General features: G+C 50.4%; 1 protein-coding gene across 9 annotated transcripts in view; it reads left to right on the top strand.

Annotated features, from left to right (window-relative positions):
- The window catches only part of camk2g1 (calcium/calmodulin-dependent protein kinase (CaM kinase) II gamma 1), a 73,494-nt gene that overhangs the window by 23,977 nt on the left and 29,092 nt on the right, over window positions 1-20,425 (top strand). For all 9 annotated transcript variants that reach the window (XM_036530676.1, XM_036530700.1, XM_036530682.1 and 6 more), the window contains exons 3-7: window positions 11,207-11,266; window positions 14,694-14,748; window positions 15,136-15,201; window positions 18,151-18,223; window positions 19,999-20,101. In XM_036530676.1, the coding sequence (XP_036386569.1) occupies window positions 11,207-11,266; window positions 14,694-14,748; window positions 15,136-15,201; window positions 18,151-18,223; window positions 19,999-20,101 (357 nt within the window). The remainder of the gene's footprint in view (window positions 1-11,206; window positions 11,267-14,693; window positions 14,749-15,135; window positions 15,202-18,150; window positions 18,224-19,998; window positions 20,102-20,425) is intronic.

Genomic DNA, 20,425 nt, shown 5'->3' on the forward strand with positions numbered 1-20,425 from the left:
ATCAAGCTCAGATAGAGTGAGGCCTGCATTCACAGGGCTGTTTCCTGAATCTGATAGGAAAATTCTGCTGTGTTGTTGTTGTTATTATTATTGTTGTTATTTCGTCATTTGTTAGATGGTCTTATCTAGAGTAAGTTGCCTGATCTGTCTGTCTCAGCCTTTTAAGTATAAGTGTGCAAGGCCAGGGCGTTTCTAGCTATTGAAAAGATCCAGGGTTAAGTCAAGTTTGCCTTTTTTTTTTCTTTTTGAAGGGAGATCGGCATTGGTAGATTGGGGAGGTTATATCTACCTTTATAATTAAATATTATCACACCTTCGGACACTGCAAGTCAAGTTCTACTCTGTTACACAGTCTGTTGTTTTGCTATAAACACCTTTTTCAGAGCGAAAATGTTCGGGACTAGGCTTAAAATATTCAGGGGTATAGCCCCGAATGATCGGACCTAACGACGCCACTGGTGCAAGGGTGTAGATATGGACTGGCAAATAATCCGCCAGTAATGAAGCACCAAACCTGTGTACTGTGTTTAAAATAATCGCAAGGAAAATCTTAGAAAGTGGCAAACACAGTAGCTTTGGGAACTGTCACAGGCGCAGCATAAGAGTGTTGTAAACATATGTCTGCGTCGTCAGGAAGCTCTGAGAGGGATTGGACACGCAGGGTGGCTTGTGCTCCAGCAGGGCCCCCCTTGGGGGTCCGAGCAGCCGCAGTCCTGAGCAAAACCGAGCGAACACGGAAACGAGGCCAGTGCGGTGAGCGGCGACATAAGGAGCCAGACGGGGTGACCCCCACGGACGGTGCCGAGGGATGCAGGCGTCTGGTCGCCCGGAGCGTGTCCGTACAGGGAGAGGGGGGACGGGGGGGACGGGGGGGACGGGGGGGCGGCGAAATGCCCCAGTATCTGAAGATAAATGGCTGTCAGGCAGACAGCCGGGCCCGGGCCTCAGAGGACAGCGCTGACTTTTAACTGCCCTTTGTAGGAAAGCCGCAAATAAACATACTGCACTTCTCCCTCGCTTTTTTTCTTTCTTTCTATTCCCTTTTTCCCAAAACCAGGGAGGACCAACACACACACACACACACACACACACACACACACACACACACACACACACACACACACACAGGCAAACGAGATGCGTTGCTAATGTGTAACGGCTGGCTCGTTTTATTACTCAAACATGGGAAACTGAGAGAGAGAGAGAGAGAGAGAGCGCCCACAGATAGAAAGATTGTGTATTTGAACACTGGCGTGAAATCTTGACATGCTTTGTGTGTCAAATGCGTGTCAGATGCGTTCAGGCGTGGTGTGGTGGGGAAAGTGCTGGAGGATCTTGAGCTCGAAACGGCGGACCAAAGACGTACCTTCAGACTGGTAAAATGATTCAAAAAATGGGTACAAAACGATCCTTCTGACGAACATTGCTCACCCGCTGCTGAAACCCTCCCTTTCTCCTTGATTACGTTCAATGCATTGGCATTTTCTCTGTGACCCCTCGCGCTCTTCACCTGAAAATATAATTGAGATAAAAAAGGTATGAAATGAACTCCCCATCTCCCATCTCTCTTGTACTCTCGTCGAAACAGTGTAATGTAATCCAATCTCTGTGGTGCAGTTAGAGGCCTGTTGTGTGAGGTACTCAAAGGTCATTCTAACGCCTCCGATGCAATCAGGTAAAAAGCAGATCTGTTGCAGATGGGTGATTGTTGTTTAAACGAATGCAGCTCTTAATCACGCAGAACAGTCAGGAAGTCGTCCAGCACGATTGGTAGTTTAAAGGTGCATTTTTAGCTCTGTGTCAAGCGTGTGTGCCTCGACTTGGGGATGGGGCAAGGAGGGTAAGGGGCACTGGGGGGTTCAGGGGCCGATGTTCGTGATCCAAATGATGCCTCACTCCCCCTCCTCTTTGAAGAGTGGGACTTGGTTGCCCAAAACCGGAAGAGCTGCCGTGCCTTTTCATACGCTGATAAGGTCAGAGAAAAACACTTTGCACTCCATTGGAAAACGCTTTGATTGGTTCAGCCAGCAGGAGAGGGTACAGTCTGCCCACAGCAGTGAGTGGTGGGTGGGTATGATGTCACATTTTCATCTTCTGACATCACAATGCAGGCCTGGTAACTGACTGAGCTGTCTGTGGGGAAGAGAAGGCGTCGGCCATGTTTGCTGTGAGTGTGGGTTTCTCTGCATGTTCAAGCGACCTGTAACCGCCGAGCCAATCGGAGAGCAGGAGGGCGTGGCTTGTTGACTGTGTTAGGTACTGACTGCTCTCTGAGCGTTCACTGACTGAACGAGAGGGGGGCGCCACCACGAGCTCTCGTAATCTCCCCTGCAGGTCCCTGAGATGTGTCCCGACAGGGGCACGTGATCATGGGCTTTCATGCCATGGCGTCATTGGGTCTTCTGTAATAGCTCAATGTCGGTGGGCATCAGGCACCGCTGTGCCCTTCCTTCTCTTGCCGCTCTGATCTGTTTATTTGTAGACAGCGAGAAGGCGGTTTGACCTAAAACCTGTTTGTTTTCCAGGGGTCGTGAAGATAAGGGCACATAAGTGTGTTTATTTTACTCTCCCCGTGCAGGAAGGGAGGCCCCCTGTTGGTGTTGGCACTTGCACTGCAATAGGACCAGTAGCTGCACCATAACAGAATGGTAATTGCGCTGTAATAGAGCGGTTATTGGATTCCCAGAAAGGCCAGAACCGGCCCGTCGGGGCAGCAGGTCGGTGTGTAGAGGCTTTATGTGAAGGCCAGCGCAGTCATTTCAGAATCGTTACTGAGGAAAGTCGTTAACCCCTGGCCTAGCTTTGTGCTTATGAACACGGCCCTGTGTCTTCAAACCCTTGTGATTCCGCTCATTGCGCGTCAGATGACCCACGCCGGCTTTTGGCAGTGACGGTCAGAAGACGCGATGAGGAACTGCCATGTGATTGCAGTGCTATGATCGCTATGTTGTTTACACGCTTTGCTGGCCTTCTTGGTCTAATTTGACCTGCATAACTATGAAGTGTGTGCGAGTTACACCGTCTGCGGGCTCCATGTAGCTGTTATACCGATGTTTACTGGAATGGCTGAGACAGTGAGTGCGTTGCTGAAGGGTCCAGCAGACATTTCCCGGCTGGGACTCAAACCTGTATCCTTCAGGTTTGAGTCGAGAGCTGTGAGGGGCAACACGTTTGATAACCCCCACTGGAGGCCGGTGGAGACTGTTGTGGAGTGGGGGTAAAGGGAGGGGGGAGGTAGAGAGAGAGAGAGGACCTTCTTATCTCAGTCTGTAGCTAATTACTGAGAGCCTCCCCTCCATCATGCTGACTTTGCCACTATGAGGAGAACAGTGACAGAGAAAACGGACAGAATTTCACACCGTGGTGAGAGGTGGAGTCAGCTGCGTGGCATGCCCCCCCCCCCCCCTTACTATCTCTCTCACTTCTCTCCATTTCCCCCCTTTCCCCTTTTTCCACTCTCTCTCTCTTTCTTCTCCCTTTCTCACGAATGTATTCTTTGCTGTTTCAGTCTCTCTCTGTAACTTGTCTTTCATCTCCTACTCTTTCTCTCCCTCCTCTCTTCTGCTCTTTTTCTTTCCTCTCTTCCTTCTCTTTCCACTTGTCTTCTCTTCCCCTTCTCTTTCCCTCTGTTTTGTACTCTCCTTTCTTTTGTCCCTTTCAGTTCCTATCTCTTCTCCCTCGCTCCATCTCTTTCCTGTTCCCTCTCCCTCTCTCTCCCCTCCCCCTCTCTTCCTCTCTCTCCCCATCTCTCTCCCCCCTCTCTCTCCCTCTCTCTCACTCTGTCCCTCTTTCTCCCTCTCTCCCTCCCTCTCCGTCTCCCTTTCTCCCTCTCTCTCTCTGGTCATTGGTGTGTCTGTGAGCAGAGAGAGGCGTGGGCCTCTGCAGCGTGTGTGCCCGTGGTGGGGGTGGGTGGGGGCGTGAGCAGGCCCCTGTCGGAGAACGGAGTCAAAGGGAGTTAGAGACGGAGCGGAGCGGAGGAGAGAGGCTCCTTATGTAAGGCAGGGACATGAACCCCGCCCACGAGAATGCAGCTCCGCCAGCCACACACACACACTCAGTCACACGCAGACACATACTCACTCATGCATACACACTCACTCACTCACACCCGAGACTGCAGCTCTGCCTCACACACACACTCACAAACACTCACATGCATACACACACACTCACCCACACACTCACACAGATACAGGCACATACACTAATTCTCACACACACATACACAGAGGGATGCCAGGCTGCTCTGCCCCTGTAGAAGTTACATATTCATCCCCAGAAAATGTTATCACAGAGAATCATTTTAAAATGTAACAGAGTCTCGATTCATTTGCCTAGCAGTGCCTACTATAATTTCCCAGTCAGGAGTAGATCGCGTCCTAACAGTGGCTGTGTAATCCACATGGGAAGTAGCATTGCAGACAGGGAGTGGGGACTCTGCCTTGGATGTGGAGGGCAGGCCGTGTTGAGTGAAGTATGGCAGGGGTAACAATGGCTCCCTGGGGGGCTTGTTTCTCAGGTACACCCCACTGTGTTTGGGTTACTGTAGAGGGTGGTTTTGGGGTACAAAATCCCCAGGTCTAGTGTCCAGTGCTCTAGCTACTAGCTAGCTGCTGTCACGAGTCACATTACGGTGCTGGTGCTTCCAGGGGGTTGTGGGTTTCCGGCCCGGTCGCTGAGTGGAGCCGCAGCTGCAGCTGATCCCTGGTGGCAGACTGTTCTTATCCCTTGGTTGCCTCCGTGACCTCTCCCCCGATCCTGGCACTAAGTCTCGGAGAGTCTGGGCTAATGGGGGTAATCTCCCTGCCCTCCTGTTCATCGCTCGCCTCACGCCTTTTAGCTAGTGTCTCCCCCCTCCCCATCCTTCCTGCACCCCCTTTTCCCTGCAGGTGACCCCTCACGTCTCTGACCGAGGCCTTCCTGTCACGCGTCCACCTCTCCACCTTTACATCCTCAGCGAGCCTCTCCTGTCTGTCAGCCGTTAGCCGCGCGCTCCGCTCAGCGAGCAGCTCAGTGGATTACTGCAGCTTCCCGCTGAAAGAGTGGAAGCTGGTCTCCTCCTAATGGTCTGTGCAAGACGCGTCGAACCAGAGAGACTGCAGGCGTGTGTGACTGCACAGGTGTGGCTGTGCATGTGAAAGGCTCTGCTTTTGCCATCGCAGGGACCTCCATCTTTAGGACCTGCTTTCCCAGGTGTCCCACAATGCAGTGCCTTGCTTACAGATGCTCTATGGGAAAGGGCCTGTGGGAGGACACCAACACCATACCAAGCTGGGCGTCCAGTCTCTTCTACATATTCACCGATATAACATTCATGGAGGGCGGGTAGGGCTTATCTCCGGGCCCCTGTGATTTAAATTGCTGAGGTGGTCGCCGGTAGCACAGTGCCTGTTTTTCATGGCCTGGCTCTCAGGCTTCTGAACAGGGGTGAGCTGGGTATCTCGTTCTGAGCACTCTACTCTACTGATAGGATATGGTTTGGTAAAATATGGAAGGGAGGCTAACATAGAGTAAAGATTTGACGCCACAGAGTCCCCTATAGTTTCTGCTCTAATCCAGCCAGGGTCCCTCTAAGGGAAGGGCCTGTATTCAGCAATGGGTAGCCCTCTTCCCGGGCCCTCTGCAGTGCTGGGAGGAGGGAACTGTGTTTTTCTGTGTATTGATTTGATATTTTGAATATTCTATGGGTCTTGTGAAGGAATAACAGGACTCTGACTCTGTACCCTCCCCCTGCGGGCTGTGTAAAAATCCACGTCTTTTCTGTGTAAATGGCTCACAGCAAAGAGTTTTGCTTTCTCTTGTGTTAGGCCTAATCTGCCACAAAATGACATATATCAGCAATCAATGCTTATGTCATTCAGGGGCTATGAGGCCTCCTTTCATTTGGCGAGAAAGAGTGTAACTCCTGTCCTCTTTTTCTTTTTGCAAATTGAGCTGGAATTTGAACTGTTATTTTCTGAGGCATTCCATTCTTCTATTGTTTTTACGTTCTAGAATCTGAATTCTTGAATTTGACCAATCAGAGCGCTGGATCAGTAATCTGATGGCTTTGAGGAGTCGTCTTCTTTTCAATCCTCTGGTTCTGTTCCTCATTTCTGCTCTGTAATTATCAGGTCCGGCAGGGTCAGCCTGAGCCCGGCTCCTTTCCCCAGGACCTCTGGTTCTGTGTGTTATTTACACCGGCCTGATTAAAAAGGAGCAAGGTGCAAACATGCTGTGTTTGTGCTTTACCTGGAAAAAAACAGAAGCAGGTCACTGGGGGCTGATTACCACGGTTGTGGCCAGATTAATCTTGCTTGTCGCGAGGCGGTTTCTTTCGTCAGAACTAAACCTGTTTCTTAATCCTGAAATCAGAGCGCTATCTCACTTGGGGACTGTGCCAGGCTGTTTTTAAGTGAGCCGCCATGCTGCGTGTCTGTCTGTGAAACCTCGTGATGGCAGGGACCAGGCCAAGATTTGCCTGTGAGGCCTTTCATATGCGTCATGGGCAGTGCCATTAAGGGCCCTTTCACCTCTAGTTCAACAGAAGCCTGGCTTGGTTCCTCTGAAACTTTGACAGTGGAGGGTTTGCATCGGGATGTGAACAGAGAGCACCGCTGAGGGTGCTTTGGAGTGGACCTCCAATCTGATGAATTTGAATTTTGGCTCAGGGCGCAGGGCAAAGGCTGAAGGGCTACAGGTAGTGAAGGAAGGGTGATTTACGCATGGTGCATTATGAGGGATGTGGAGTATGGAAGTGTGTGAGGTCCCAGCTGGGATGCTGGGAGGGGAGCAGGTTCTTTGTCTCGATTTGCGACGAAATCAGATCGTTGCAGCGCGGGGCTTAGTGTGCGCTTAGTTTCATAAGTTGTTTGCGTGCTGGCAGAGAGCTCTGCCCTCCTCCTGCTCCAGCGGAAGCCCCTCTGTGGGATGGATTGCGTTGATCGCATATTCGTTGTTTTGCACAGCCTTACAGCTTCCGAACACCCCTTCCGTCAGTCTGTGCCGCTCCTCCTGCGTCGTTAACGGGTAACCCCCCAACTCTGCCACATCCTGAGGCCAGGCAGTTTTAAGCACCTCACTAAAGGGAACAACTGAAGCTCCCCACCTCGGATTCAAACTGGCAACATTCTGGTTTTGGAATTATGTTCCCCAGCTGCTACATCACTGAAAAATAAAGGTGTGTGGTTTTATGCGTTCTTGTTTTGGAAAGGAAAAATAAATGGAAAGCCTGTCCTGGAACGTCCTAAACCCGGATGGGCTGGGGGTGGGGCTGGAGGGGGCAGTGCAGATGCCCAATTAAGACAGCAGGAAGTTCAGCGGGGGCCGCGCTTAATTAGGGAGGAAGGCCTTCTGCCCTGTGCGCTCACTGCTTAGCGGGAGGGGCGCGGTGGTGCCTTCCCCGGGGCTGCACCGTCTGGGTCGTGATCCCGGCTCCAGATGGGCGCCGGATGCTCTGTGATCCAGGTGTCGGCGGCTGCGTCACTGATGAGGCTTCGGGTGGAGGGTGATGTCGGGAGGCACAGGAGTCACCTGACTCTGGTCAGGTGACTCCTGTGCTGCTGTCCTGCAGCTATCCGGTGTCTGTGTGTGTGTGTGTGTGTGTGTGACTCTGCATGTGTGTCTGTCTGTGTCTGTGTGTGTGTGTGTGTGTCTGTGTGTATGCGTGCGTGTGTGTATGCATGTGTGTGTTTCCACGTCCATGACTACTGCTGTCTGAAATATGAGAGCTACTTCTCAGACGACCCCAGTCTCAGTTCCTGAGGTGTAAGCGTGGAGGGTTGGGGTTAGGTTCTGCGGCAGCTCCTGTGGCAGGTACACACTGCAGCTACGCAGCAGCAGCCTGTGATGTAATGACAGCACCTGGAGGCTGTGCCCTGGTGCCTCTCTCTCCTGCGGCACCTGCTCCTCATATGGCCGTCCTGACACAGCTGGCGCGAGTGGGTCGTAGCGCACCTTTTTTTTTTTTTAATCATTTTAAATTCATTTTTATTACTTTCTTATTGACGGATGCATAAAGCTCTTAGCACCTGTGGGAAGTCGCTGTGAAAGTGGTTCATTTTAAAGCTGCCTTTGTTAGCAGAATTCACACATACAGCTCAGCCGGTGCAGGAGCCTTAGGCTGTGCTCCGAGCTGCTGCACCGCGTTCTGCGAGACGGGGGTCACATTGGGAGTACCACGGGACGAGCGCATCCGATTGGCCGAGAGGCGCGAGGGGGGACGACGGTGATTGGCGGAGTTGTGGAACTGGCAGAGGGGCGGACGCCACTCCTCTAATTGATGGTCGATAGATGGATTTAAGATTAATTTTTAATGCGCTCAATATCTGCGCCGCATCCTTTCTGGGAAGCGGGGCTGTGTGATGCATTAGCTGCTGAAAATTGGACGTCTGAAGTGTGGGGGGTGGGGGGAGTACAGTCACCTCTCTCTCTCTGTCTGTCCATCTTTCTCTTTGCCCCTCTTTAGCACACTCACTCACACAAACCAGCGTTGCTCAGCCCTCCATCTCTCTCTTCCTCTCCCTTTCTGTCCTTCTCTCTCTCTCCCTCTCTCTCCCTCTCTCTCCCTCTCTCTCCCTCTCCCTCTGTCTCTCTCTCTCCCTCTCTCTCTCCCTCTCTCCCTCTCTCTCCCTCTCTCTCCCTCTCTCTCCCTCTCTCTCCCTCTCTCTCCCTCTCTCCCTCTCTCTCTCTCCCTCTCTCTCTCCCTCTCCCTCTCTCTCCCTCTCTCTCCCTCTCTCTCCCCCTCTCTCCCCCTCTCTCCCCCTCTCTCTCCCTCTCTCTCCCTCTCTCTCCCCCTCTCCCTCTCTCTCTCTCTCCTCCCTCTTTTCACCATTCACTCGCTCACTCACTCCTTCCTGTCAGCTCCGCTCATGTCAGCTTGCTCTATGCAGTAATCTACTCAGATCCACAGCCGCTGGAAAACAGGTAGTTTAAAACGATGGGCCAGGGAGGGGGTGTCTGGGGGGGTCAGAGGTCATGCTGAGCACTGTTGTAATCCTGTTAGCAGGGGCCTAATCCGTGGCATCGGGGGGCAGGGGGTTGCCAGGCGGCGGGGGAAGCTCGTCCTGTAAAGCGGCAGGATCCCCTGAGCCGTGCTGGGACTCACTGCCAGACCTGCGTGACTGACTGCAGGGCCTGCTCAGTGCTGTCTCACACCCAGCAGCGTGTGAGGGAGGGGCTCTGCTGTAACCCCGCTCCCTGCACCCAGTTGCCTTGACAGTGCAAGGATAAGGAAGTGGCTCAGCTGTAGCTCCACCCCCTGAACCCAGTGACCCTGACAATGGAAGGATAAGGGAGTGGCTTTGCCATAGCTCTGCCCCCCTTCACCCAGTGACCCTGGCAGCATAGGGCTGGGGGGGGGTAGCTCTTTGGTGAGATACTTTCTGTATGTTCCCCTGTTCTCACTGAATGTCCTTTCCAGGGCAGCCACCACCAATAGGACAACGAGTGGTGATTGTGTGTGGTGGTGAGGATGGAAAGTTTGTTTTTAGGTTGCTGTTTTGTACAGTGAGCTCTCATTAGTGGTGGTGTTGAGGACGGAGTGTTAGTTTGGAGAGGTGTGAATGAGTGATTTGCAGTTGTGTTAAGAACAGCAATTGTTGGTTCGGGGTGGTGTTAAGGATGGGGAGTGTCTGAAATGGTGTCAAAGACAATGTTGGCTTTATGAGATTCGATTGATGTTCATCTTGCAGGCTCTGAGGCTCTCTCTCCTTCACTTTCCTTCTCCATTCTCTTTCTTCTCCCTTTTCTCCGTCCCCCCTTCCTGTCTCTCCCTCTCTCCCTTCCCTCCTCCGAGCTGTGTCAGAGGAGACACCAGTGCCCCCCCCCCCCCCCCCCCCCCCCCCAGTGGAGTGCAGTCATTAGCTCAGCCTCCACTTTCCTCCTGGAATCGGCCTGCTGCTGGAGCCACATCCCTACCGCATTCATATGCTGAAATTGCTTTATCTGGGGAAAGTTGTGGAGTTGGGTGCGATCCATACCTTCCTGGATACTCGGCAGCCCACTGCTGCACTGCGCTCAGAAGGAAAGAGAGAGAGAGAGGGAGGGAGAGACTGCAGTCTGCTCCAGCCGTTCCTCCCACCTGTGACCCAGCGCAGGGACGTGCATGGTGTCTGGAGCGGCTCATGATTAGCGCTCTGCGTCTGCATGCTAGTGTCAGCCCTGCGTGCCGTATACAGCTGGTCAGCACCACGCTTATCCCTGGGTTCTGCGCTGTTTGAGGTGGTGTGGCACAATGAAATGGGAAGCTGACCTCTCATCAGGAACTTTTGGATTTGAATTCCAAGGGGGATTATGGTTATGCTACCCTGAAGCAGCGAACTTGACCTGCATTGTCCGGATAAAAGCTGGACGGATGCAATTCAGCTGTATCTTGGTCCAGCAGCTGATTCATGAAATGACCAATTAATGGACAGGATGGACAGTTTTAAGCACTTTTCCTCTTATTCAACCGAGAAGACATTCAAACATGCAACAAAATGTATGTTACTGCACATGTTTATACAATTAGATTAAAATAAAACATGAAAAACATTTTGGAGTGCCACTGCATGAGTTTCCTTCACTGTACAGGGTACAACGCCACTGCACAATCCGTCTCTCTAACCAAACTCCCCGGAGCGCAAGGTAGTAATTTGACTCGTGTTAATTGTTCCTGAGTGTCTGAGAGAGGTGGGGCCGTGCCCCAGTCAGCGTTTGATCTCGTGCTCTCCCGGTGCGTGTCGGGGCCGTCTCCGGCACCTTGCTGGTGCACACTCATTCTCTGCCTCCTTCCATTCTCATCAAACTCTGAAAATAAGGCAACATGGTGGTGGTGGTTTCTCTCTCTTTCGGCTGCCCGAGTGCGTCTCTAGCGGGCAGTGCCTTTTTCACCAGCTGTGACCTGGTCGTGCGGTCATCTCTTAGGTTTTTATTGACTGCGTGTATGACGGAGTCTTTGGTCGCTGTTTGCAGATTGAAGCCGTTCTCTATTCTCAGCTTGAGGCATTATGGAAACTGTGCGCGGTTGAGTGCGGTTAAGAATCTCTGTGGCAACCATGTGTGGTCAAAGGTAATGGAGAATTCCTCTTGCAACCATGTACGGTTAAAGGTGATAGGGACTCTCTGGCAGGTGCGGCCTGTGGTCATGGGGAGCCTCTCTGATCCAGAGGTGGTCAAAGATGTGACACACACACACAGGGTCGGGTCAGTGTTTCACAGCATGCTTTTTTTCTCTCTCTCTCATCAGATCATCAGAAGCTGGAACGGGAGGCCCGGATCTGTCGCCTGCTCAAACACCCCAACATCGGTGAGTATGGCTACCCAGGATGCACTGCTCCCACGCTACAGCCACATCACTTGAGCTGTGGACCTGCAGGTCAAAAGCTGGGGGCTGTCGCATGCTCTGAGAATGTCTTTTGCAGGTTTTTCTCTCTGACGGTGTTCAGAAGTTCTGTCAGTCCTACTCTATAGTAACTTTAGTAAGTCAAGTAACTTTAGATCATAATGCAATAAGTGTGTAATATATAAACATGAATATGAATAGCTTGTGTAAAGCATTATCACACAGTGTTTATCCTGAAAATGTTTTGATTTTTGTGTCAGGAACAGTCAGATGTATCAGTAGAGTATGGTGGTCAGGCGTGTCCCCTTAGGTAGGGGTCTGTGGGACGTGTCCCCTGTGAGGGGGAGGGTCTGCTCCCATTGGTTGTTGTGGCTCTGAGGCAGTGAAGTGCTGGACTTTCAGAAGGGTCAGGTGGAGGGGGGGGCAAATTCAGCTGGCTGGCTCGTTTTGCGCTGGTTTGAGCTGTGTGTGTGTGTGTGTGTGTGTGCGCGCTCATGTGTGTAAAGTTTGTGCCAGTTTCAGTGAAGACAATAGAGACACAAAGTAATGAAGGAGAGAGTGGAGGGGAAAGAAACAGAGGCTGAGATGGAGATATGGAGGGGGAGATGGAGAAGGAGAGCGAGAGCCAGAGAGAGGGAGACATGAATGGAGAGAGGCAGCAGCAGAGAGATGGGCACTGAGGAAACTGGGAGAGAGTAGCCACAACCTCCACTCCGCACACCTCATCTGGGGGGTTGGTATTAACCATCACACCGGTGACCACGTCATAAAGATGGCCGCCGAGTGTTGGGAAGTGTTTGTCATCTTTTGCTTTCTCTGTCCCAACTTGTGCTCCTCATGCAGTCCCTCATTCCTCTCTCCTGCCTCCAGCAGCATCATCTCGCCCCTCTCTCTGTCTCTCCTGTTTTCTGTTTATGCCGCTGATAAGCTTTGAATAAAGGGAGTCAGACGCAGAGAGAGTTTGAGGTAGAGAGAAGGTGAGGGGACGTCACTAAGAGCAGCTCACAGTTTGACAGTTCGAGGTTCAGGCTATTCTCTTTAGTGCCAAAGCATGTGGGAAACGTATGATACAACAAATAAAGTCAGTTCCATACTGGTGTAATTGCAGTGCCATAATTATAAGTAAAGAGGACAGTTCCCTGTGGAATTCTTTGTGGTCGTCTGTTCTCTCTCCTTCTCTGGTCCTCTACTCTCTCCTCCCTCTCTCCCTGCTTTCTCTCTCCTCTCTCTGCTCTCTCCTCCCTCTCCTCCATCTCTGGTCCTCTGCTCTCTCTCCACCTTCTCTAGCTCTCTTCCTTCTCCTCCTCTCTTTCTCCTCTCTCACTCCTGTCTCCTCCATCTCTCTGCTCTCTCTCCTCCATCTCTCTGCTTTCTCTCCCCCCCCCCCGTCTCTCCGCTGTGTCTGCCCGGGGGGTTCTGATTTGGGCTCTGGTTCCTGTGGGCGTGTTAGCTGAAGCGCACTGCACTCTCTTATGTTCAGCACTGGTGCACTGCGCACCGAGAATGCTGTGACAGTCTGAATGCTGGTCTCTCTCTCTCTCTCTCTCTCTCACACACACGCGCACACACACACACACATATTTCTCTCTCTCTCTCTCTCTCTCTCTCTCTCTCTCTCTCTCTCACTCACACACACACACACACACACACACACACACACACACACACACACACAATTTCAATTTAAAGGTGCATTATTTGAAGGACAGACCATCACTGTGTTTCCAAAGCAACAAGGTGAACAATACAGAAATTGATCCAATATAATTATCCAATATAATAATTATAACTATGTGAGTGAAAAGAAAACACATATACATACAGGTTGCATTGATAAATAATAAACAGTAATCAGCCCTACATAGTACATCCAAGAGTAAACTATTAATCGACCAATTGTTCAGTAATTATTATTTATATATCAATTTCAACAAACTCTTCTTTTTTCTCCTACTCTCTCTCATTCTCTCCCCTGTCTGTCTCTTTCTCACACACACACACACACTCACACGCAGTCTCTCAAATTTCAAACTCAAATTCAAACCGCTCATTGGCAGAACAAGGTGGGTGGCCAAAGCACACAATGACAGATTGGATTTTTATTTCCCCAAATGCTTCCTTTTTATCCCCCTCCCTCTCCTTCTCCTCTCTCTCCTTTCTTACTGGGTAGAATAGGCCTCCATCACTGATTGGTCTATATGCTGTAGTAGCAACAAGGTTTTACATGACTGAACAACTGTAGGTGTTTTGTCAGCATGAGGACAGTATTCTTTATTCTTTGTTCAGATCCCCATTAGCTGCCACTAAGGTAGCAGCTACTCTTCCTGGGGTCCACACACAACAAAAAATATAACACATATAACAAGACATATAACAAATGTAACAAGTCTAAAAACATATTCAAAACAAGTAAATTAATTAAAAATTAAAAAACCAAAAAACAAATCAAATTGCATTCCATCGTGGTTGTTCAGGTCGGTTAGTTAATATTAGGGTTATTGTTAATGTGTTCTTTTTTTTTGTAGTTTTTTAAAACTTGCCTTGCTGGGTGCTTCAATAATCATAATTGGTAACTTGTTCCACATTGTGATGGCCCTATACATTACAGATCTGCACACTGCATCTGTTCTGAGTTTTGGTTTCACTAGATAACCCCTTATAGCCTGACTGGTAGTGAGACTTATGTTGATCAGCCAATTTGGTTGTTTACTATAACAGATATTCCTAAAGAAGACAGTATGCCATTGGCCTATATGCCATAGCAGTGACAGGGCATTGCATGATTGGTTGATATCTCATAGCAGTGACAGGGCGTTGTGTGATTGGTTGATATCTCATAGCAGTGACAGGGCGTTGTGTGATTGGTTGTTGCCACTGACTTGTGCAGTTTTAAGCCACTGAGAATGGGTTCTCTAGCTGGAGGAGCTGTCACCCTGAATCTTTTCCGAAAGCCTGGCTGTATTGTCTGAGGTGTGCCTTAGATAAGTCAGTCAGTGCTGCCATGAGGTTCGAGGAGCCCGAGGTTGCCCAGTGGTAAAGCTGGACAGACTGCTGTGGGCGGGGCAGGGTGGAGAGATGGCGCTGTGTTGTGGTGTGGGGTGCGATCACATTCAACTGGCGTGGGCACATTTGATGGACACATTTTTCACATGATACGTAGTTATATTTGATGGGTGTCGCGTCGCCATATGTGGTGGGTGTGGTCATGTTTGATGGGCATTGGCAGGTTCAGCAGGTTTGGCCATGTTTGACAGGCATTATCAGATTTGATGGCCGTGGCGAGGTAAGGTGGTCCATTGTTGGAATGAGAAACTTGAGTCTTGCTTGTGTGTGTTGTCCTTATCACCTCCTCAGCTCATTCTCTCTCTCTGTCTCTGTCTCTCCCCCACAGTCCGGCTTCACGACAGCATCGCTGAAGAGGGCTTTCATTACCTCGTCTTTGACCTGTGAGTACTCTTCCCCTGCGTCTTCCCCCCCCTCTCGCTCCCTGAACCGTTCCTCCTGCCTCGCCCCTCTGTGGGACTGAACAGCGAGGCGCGCAGTGCTCCAAAGCACAGTAACTCCCCAGCGGTCTGCTGGTGACATGGAAGCTGAAAGCTGAATTCAGACGCTCTGCACATGAAACCTCAGTACGAACGGAAGCCCCTCTGGCTAAATCTTTGCTTCTCAAAATTGGAAGACTTCTGTTCTAGCCTGCAGATATAGGTGTGGAAACCATAACGCTCTGTCTGGAAGCTGGGCACATTTATTCCCCACTGTGTCGTTTCAGGGGCCCTCACTCTCTCTCAGTCTCTCACTGCTGCCTCATCAGGCTGTTTTTTTTCTCTCCGCAGCGTCACCGGTGGAGAGCTGTTTGAAGACATCGTCGCCAGAGAGTATTACAGCGAGGCCGACGCAAGGTGGGCGCCAGAAGTTACTGTTGCCGTGGTTACCGTTGGGCAGCCAGCATCGAGCTGTGGCGGATTGGTGTGATTATAGAGAGACACACACGCTCATCCCCACACGCTTGGGCACACAGACACCAACAAACACACACACACACACACTATCTCTCTCACCCAAACACACTCAAATATAGTATCTAGGAATGCATACATGTGTAAAAAGACATCAGGTTACATGCGCACGCACACACACGCGCACGCACACACGCACACAAGTGGGCAGTCTGGAAACCGGACCTGAATGCTTCAGAGCTGCGTTGTTGTTGGCAGAGGAGGCTGCGTTGTGGTGTGGAGCAGACAGATTTACCCCGCAGGAGAGAGGAGATTGAAGTCAGATGTTTGGTGATCTCAGAGGGTTATTTTCTCTGGAGCTGCTGCAGTAGCTACATCCTGCTGGCATGCTGTCTCCACACGCAGAATGCAAAAGACGCATTTCATAGGCGTTTGTCTGGGCTGGTTCACACTGAACAGCACTCAGCTTGGAGAGTTATTATGCAGAAGAACGTGGTTTATATCTCTCCCTAAACATTCCAAACACACGTTCCAACCCCTCCAGACCCATCCAAACATTCAAATTCCCCTTGTAATCCACTCATCACGTTGTGTCTGAATAAACCCAAATATCACAGGCCACTAATATATCTCCAGTTTGTTCTGCTTGGCACAGAGGTTCACGTGTAAGTGTGTAATTACTTACATGGCTAAAAAAAAGTCATATTATTTTAATGAAAGATTTTGCTTTGTTTTTTCCCTGTAGTGCATTAAAAAATTTTAAGTGGCTGAATCTGCATTTAGTACTTCTCCTGACCAGGAATTAGGGATGTTTTGGCCCAGCTCCATCTTTTCAGAGCCCACACACACGCACACACACATACACAGATGGAGGGAGAACCTCTACAGCCATCTCTATTCATTTCTTTTTCTCCTCCTCCTTCCCCTAGGCCCTCCCCTTTCCTCATTCTCCTCCCCTTTTCCCTCCGTTAACCACGCCTCGGTCACCTGCCCACCCTCACTGTCTTCTCTGACCTCCCTCTGCCCCTCCCCCCTGCTTGCAGTAATGCATTACCAGGGAATCACTGATTTGAACCAGGCTTGATGTTTTGCTGTGAGTCTTTTCATTGGTTCTTTGCAGTATGTGATTGACACCACAGGACTGCTCTACCAGTCACTACCATCACTACATTACATTACATTATTGTCATTCAGCAGATGCTATTATCCAGAGCGACTTACATAGGTCATGATGTCTACATGTTATCCATTTATACAGCTGCGCATTTACTGAAGCAATTGTGGGTTAAGTGAAGGTACAGCAGCAGTGCCCCAGCTGGGAATTGAACCAGCAACCTTTCGGTTACGAGCCCTGTCCCTTATCACTTTGCTACGCTGCCACCCTACTACTGCATTTAAAGTGACCGTTGTGGGAGAGCAGAGGGTCACCTCCCAGAGGGTGCCCCACAGAGAGGCCTCGGGCCCAGGCTGTGCTGCTGAATCTCTCCCTGACAGCCAGCAGCTCAGAGAGAGGGAAAGCCCTCAGCCTCGAGAGAGCGCCCTGGCAGCCCCCAGCCTTGGCAGCCACACACCCATCGGCTGCTGCCTCTCCCCAAGAGAGCTTAACAACCAAAAAACCAGGAGAACAGGCAGGGTCGAGCTGAGTGGAACTGCCACAACAGCTCTTTTAATAAAGAGAAATGGGACGGTGAAAAGAGTGTTGTAGCCTCCGGCTGTCCGACTCTCCGCGAGAGGGGAAAGAGAGTGAGAGAAGGAAGGAGGGAGACAGAAGGATGAGGAAGAGAGCGAACAGGGGGGAAGCTCGGTGGCCTGTGAAGGGGAATGGAATGCAGGGTGCAGGACTGGCCAAATTTGGGCACCAGAAGCGTTTTTATTCTCCCCCTCCTGATTTCTTTAAGGGAAAACATCCGAGATTATTTCAGCCTCAGTCTCTCCCTCGTTCTCCCTGCTCTCTCTGTAATCCTCCTAGTTATAAATCTGTCATCACCCTTCTGTCTCCCTTTCCTTTCTCTCCCCCCTGTCCCTCTCTCTATCTCCCTTTTTGTTTTTCTCTCCCTCTCTTTAGCGTTCTCTCCTGCTCCTGTCACCCTCTCCTTCCCTCTCTCTCTCTCGCTCTCTCTCTCTCTCTGTCTCTCTCCGTCTCCCTCTCTCTGTCCTGGGTTGACCAGATTGAACGGGGCCGCTGCGTTATTGGATTAGCTGTTACAGAAGGAGGAGATGTTTTATGAGCGGTTTAAAGGGAATAAACTCAAGCCTCTCGCGCAGAACCAGACATACAACCCTGACCCCCCCCTTCCAGCGCTATCCCATCAGCCTCAGCGGGCTCCTTGTGCCTGTGCGGAGTGGCACAGAGGGCTTGGTATCCCCCCTTCGCCTCTGTCCCGCAGGGCTGTTCTGTGCTCTCTCTCTCTGCCAAGCTCTGCCCTCCTCCTGCCCTGTGATGTAATCAGCTGGCTGGCTCCACCTACTTCACGCAGGCTGCTGTGATTGGCTGAAAAATTTCCCTGGAAAAGTACAGAGTGGTTGTTACCAGTGGCTTGCCTTAAAAATAAAGTAAGAAAATGGCAAGCATTTTGAAATCAAAAATAGACTGTGGAATATAACAAAAGGGACTGAAGTACTGACCATGATTTACAAAAAAAACCTAAACAATGCCAGTGTAGCAGACTTGTAGTGCGGTAGTAAATTTATGTTGGAAAAGAGGTGGCATAGAAAATTTACATTCCTACCCCAAACTCTGACTTTCTATTTTTTGTGACATGGCTGAATGAGTCGAAGTTCTGATTTTTTTAAAATCCGTAATCGTTTATATAATGAGGGCTAATATGGGTTCTCTCTCTCCCACTCTCTCTCTCTCTCTCTATCTCTCTCTCTCTCACCCTCTGTCCACAGCCAGTGCATCAGTCAGATCCTGGAAAGCGTCAATTATATCCACCAGCATGACATCGTGCACAGGGACCTCAAAGTGAGTACCCGTCGCCACGACAACCTCACGGATTAAGGCTGCATCATCTGTCTCCATGGCGACGCGCTGCGTCATATTTTTTTTCCCCTGCCTCCTCCTCCTCCTCCTCCTCCTCCTCCTGGCACATCATCAGGCACACTGATTGCTCTGTGATAAGGGGTGAAGCGCGGGGTCCCGGCTCGCTCCTGCTCAGGTGCTAAATGCTCGGCTTTTTAGCACCGGGGAGAAGGGGGCCAGCCGCTGGTTACTGCAGGGCTGCTGAGGGCTCTGGTGTTTAGGGAGGAGGCGTGCAGGCGGGGAGTTGAATTGCCTATTCTTCCCAGCCAGAATTACACGCTGTGTGTGTTGCAGTTCTTCGTGCCCTGCGAAATATCGACATATTTAATATGTTTGGACAGCAGAGAAAGGTCACGTGGTTTCCTTTAAGGCACAGCCCTCTGTCTCCTGCTGTCTGACGTGGACCCCGTGGAGCACTGGGTCACGGGTCACAGGGCGTCCTGCTGGCCCATGTGGATTTGCGGACAGTGAGGGGGGGATGCTATTCCTTGGCCAGGGAGTTAAAACATGCCCATGTCCTGTCTCTTTCCCCAACCATCAAAAAGCAGACAGCGCATATTTAATCTCCTGCGCAGCTGTGTCTGATTGGACACCTGAGGGCTGTCTCCATGGGCACCATACACTCCTCCCATTTCTGACCTCCCCAGCACATACGCATGGGGAACTGTGTCCTGGGGTTACCATGACTACATTTGTGATGTCACACATACGGACGCACCACTCTGTGGGCTGAAAGGGAGGGGGGGGATTCCAGACGCCACCCCTGATCAGTCATGATGGTTTGTCCCGTTCTTGTCTGTGAGAGAACTAAGGGGAGACGATGGGCCCATCACACAGCACAGATGGGGCGCCTTTTGGGATCACCTCAATTTGTTGGCAGCCTGTACTGGGATGACAGACATCAGCGCCCAGCTGTAACCTGCCCTCTGCCCAGCCTAACACCCCCTGGCTCACTGCGACCAGGGTCAGCCTGCAGTGCTCGGACAAAGCCGACCTCTGACCTTTGACCTCTTACCCCAGCACACAGGGTGTGAACTGGGCCCTGCAAAGTTACCTCATCTCATTGGCTATGGTGGTGGAGAAATCAATTCACCCAATCGGAGAGCTCTGACGTGTATCTGAGAGGATGCTTGGATGAGTTGGAGCAAGTCGCTTGTGCCAAGACAGGCAATACTCATAAAACATTATTAACCTCACCTCACTAAAAAATACCACACTAATACAAAAAGGCTGTGTTTCAGGTCCCGTGCTTTTGCCCTTTCTCAGTGCCCCCTTGTGTTTGTTACAGTCTTTAAAAGCCCAGGGAGGGGAACATGAAAGAGTTGTTGGATTACTTGGTAAAGGAAAAATATGAAAATGTTATTAATATAATTTTAATTCATAATTTTTTAATTATATAATTCGTAATTTTATAATTGGATTAATTAAGGAAGAATACTAAAATTACATTGATATAATTAATTTTATAATTATATAATGTATTTTTTTAATAATTTGTTTAATTTTTGAAATTGTGGGGCTTCTGCAGATAATATTGCAAGGGCACTGTAAAAGTCTCTGTCAGGTGGTGGTATTGTTCAGGCTGTATGACTGGCCTGATTTTAATACCAAAAATGGGTGCAAATCCTCCTCAAAATATCCAGAATAATAATAGATATTGCAGGCAGATATTTAAAAAATCAAATTCAAATCTGTCTGTTTCTAACTGTGTCTCTCAGCCAGAAAACTTGCTCCTGGCCAGCAAGATGAAGGGGGCGGCGGTGAAGCTGGCAGACTTTGGCTTGGCCATCGAGGTGCAGGGCGACCAGCAGGCATGGTTCGGTAAGCAGCTGGCCACAGCCCACTAGCCCACTTTTTGTTGAAGCTTTTTTCATAGAGCCAGCCAGTCAAGTGTGTTTGGGCAAAATGCGTAGAGAGCAGTTTATTCAGCCCCGGTCTCCTCCGTAGGATGCACTTTCCAATAACAGCATGGATGGGACACCACTCTAACAGTGTGTTCCTCGTAATACACATGTACATCCGCGCGCGCACACACACACACACACACACACACACACACAGGAGTGGGAGGGGTAGAGTGTCTCAGAGAAAGTATACTGGCATCACATCACCTGACAGAGCAGGTGCTCTCCTTCTCAAAAGACC

Source organism: Megalops cyprinoides, chromosome 1 (assembly GCF_013368585.1).
Source record: "Megalops cyprinoides isolate fMegCyp1 chromosome 1, fMegCyp1.pri, whole genome shotgun sequence".
In the NCBI taxonomy this organism is placed as follows: domain Eukaryota; kingdom Metazoa; phylum Chordata; class Actinopteri; order Elopiformes; family Megalopidae; genus Megalops; species Megalops cyprinoides.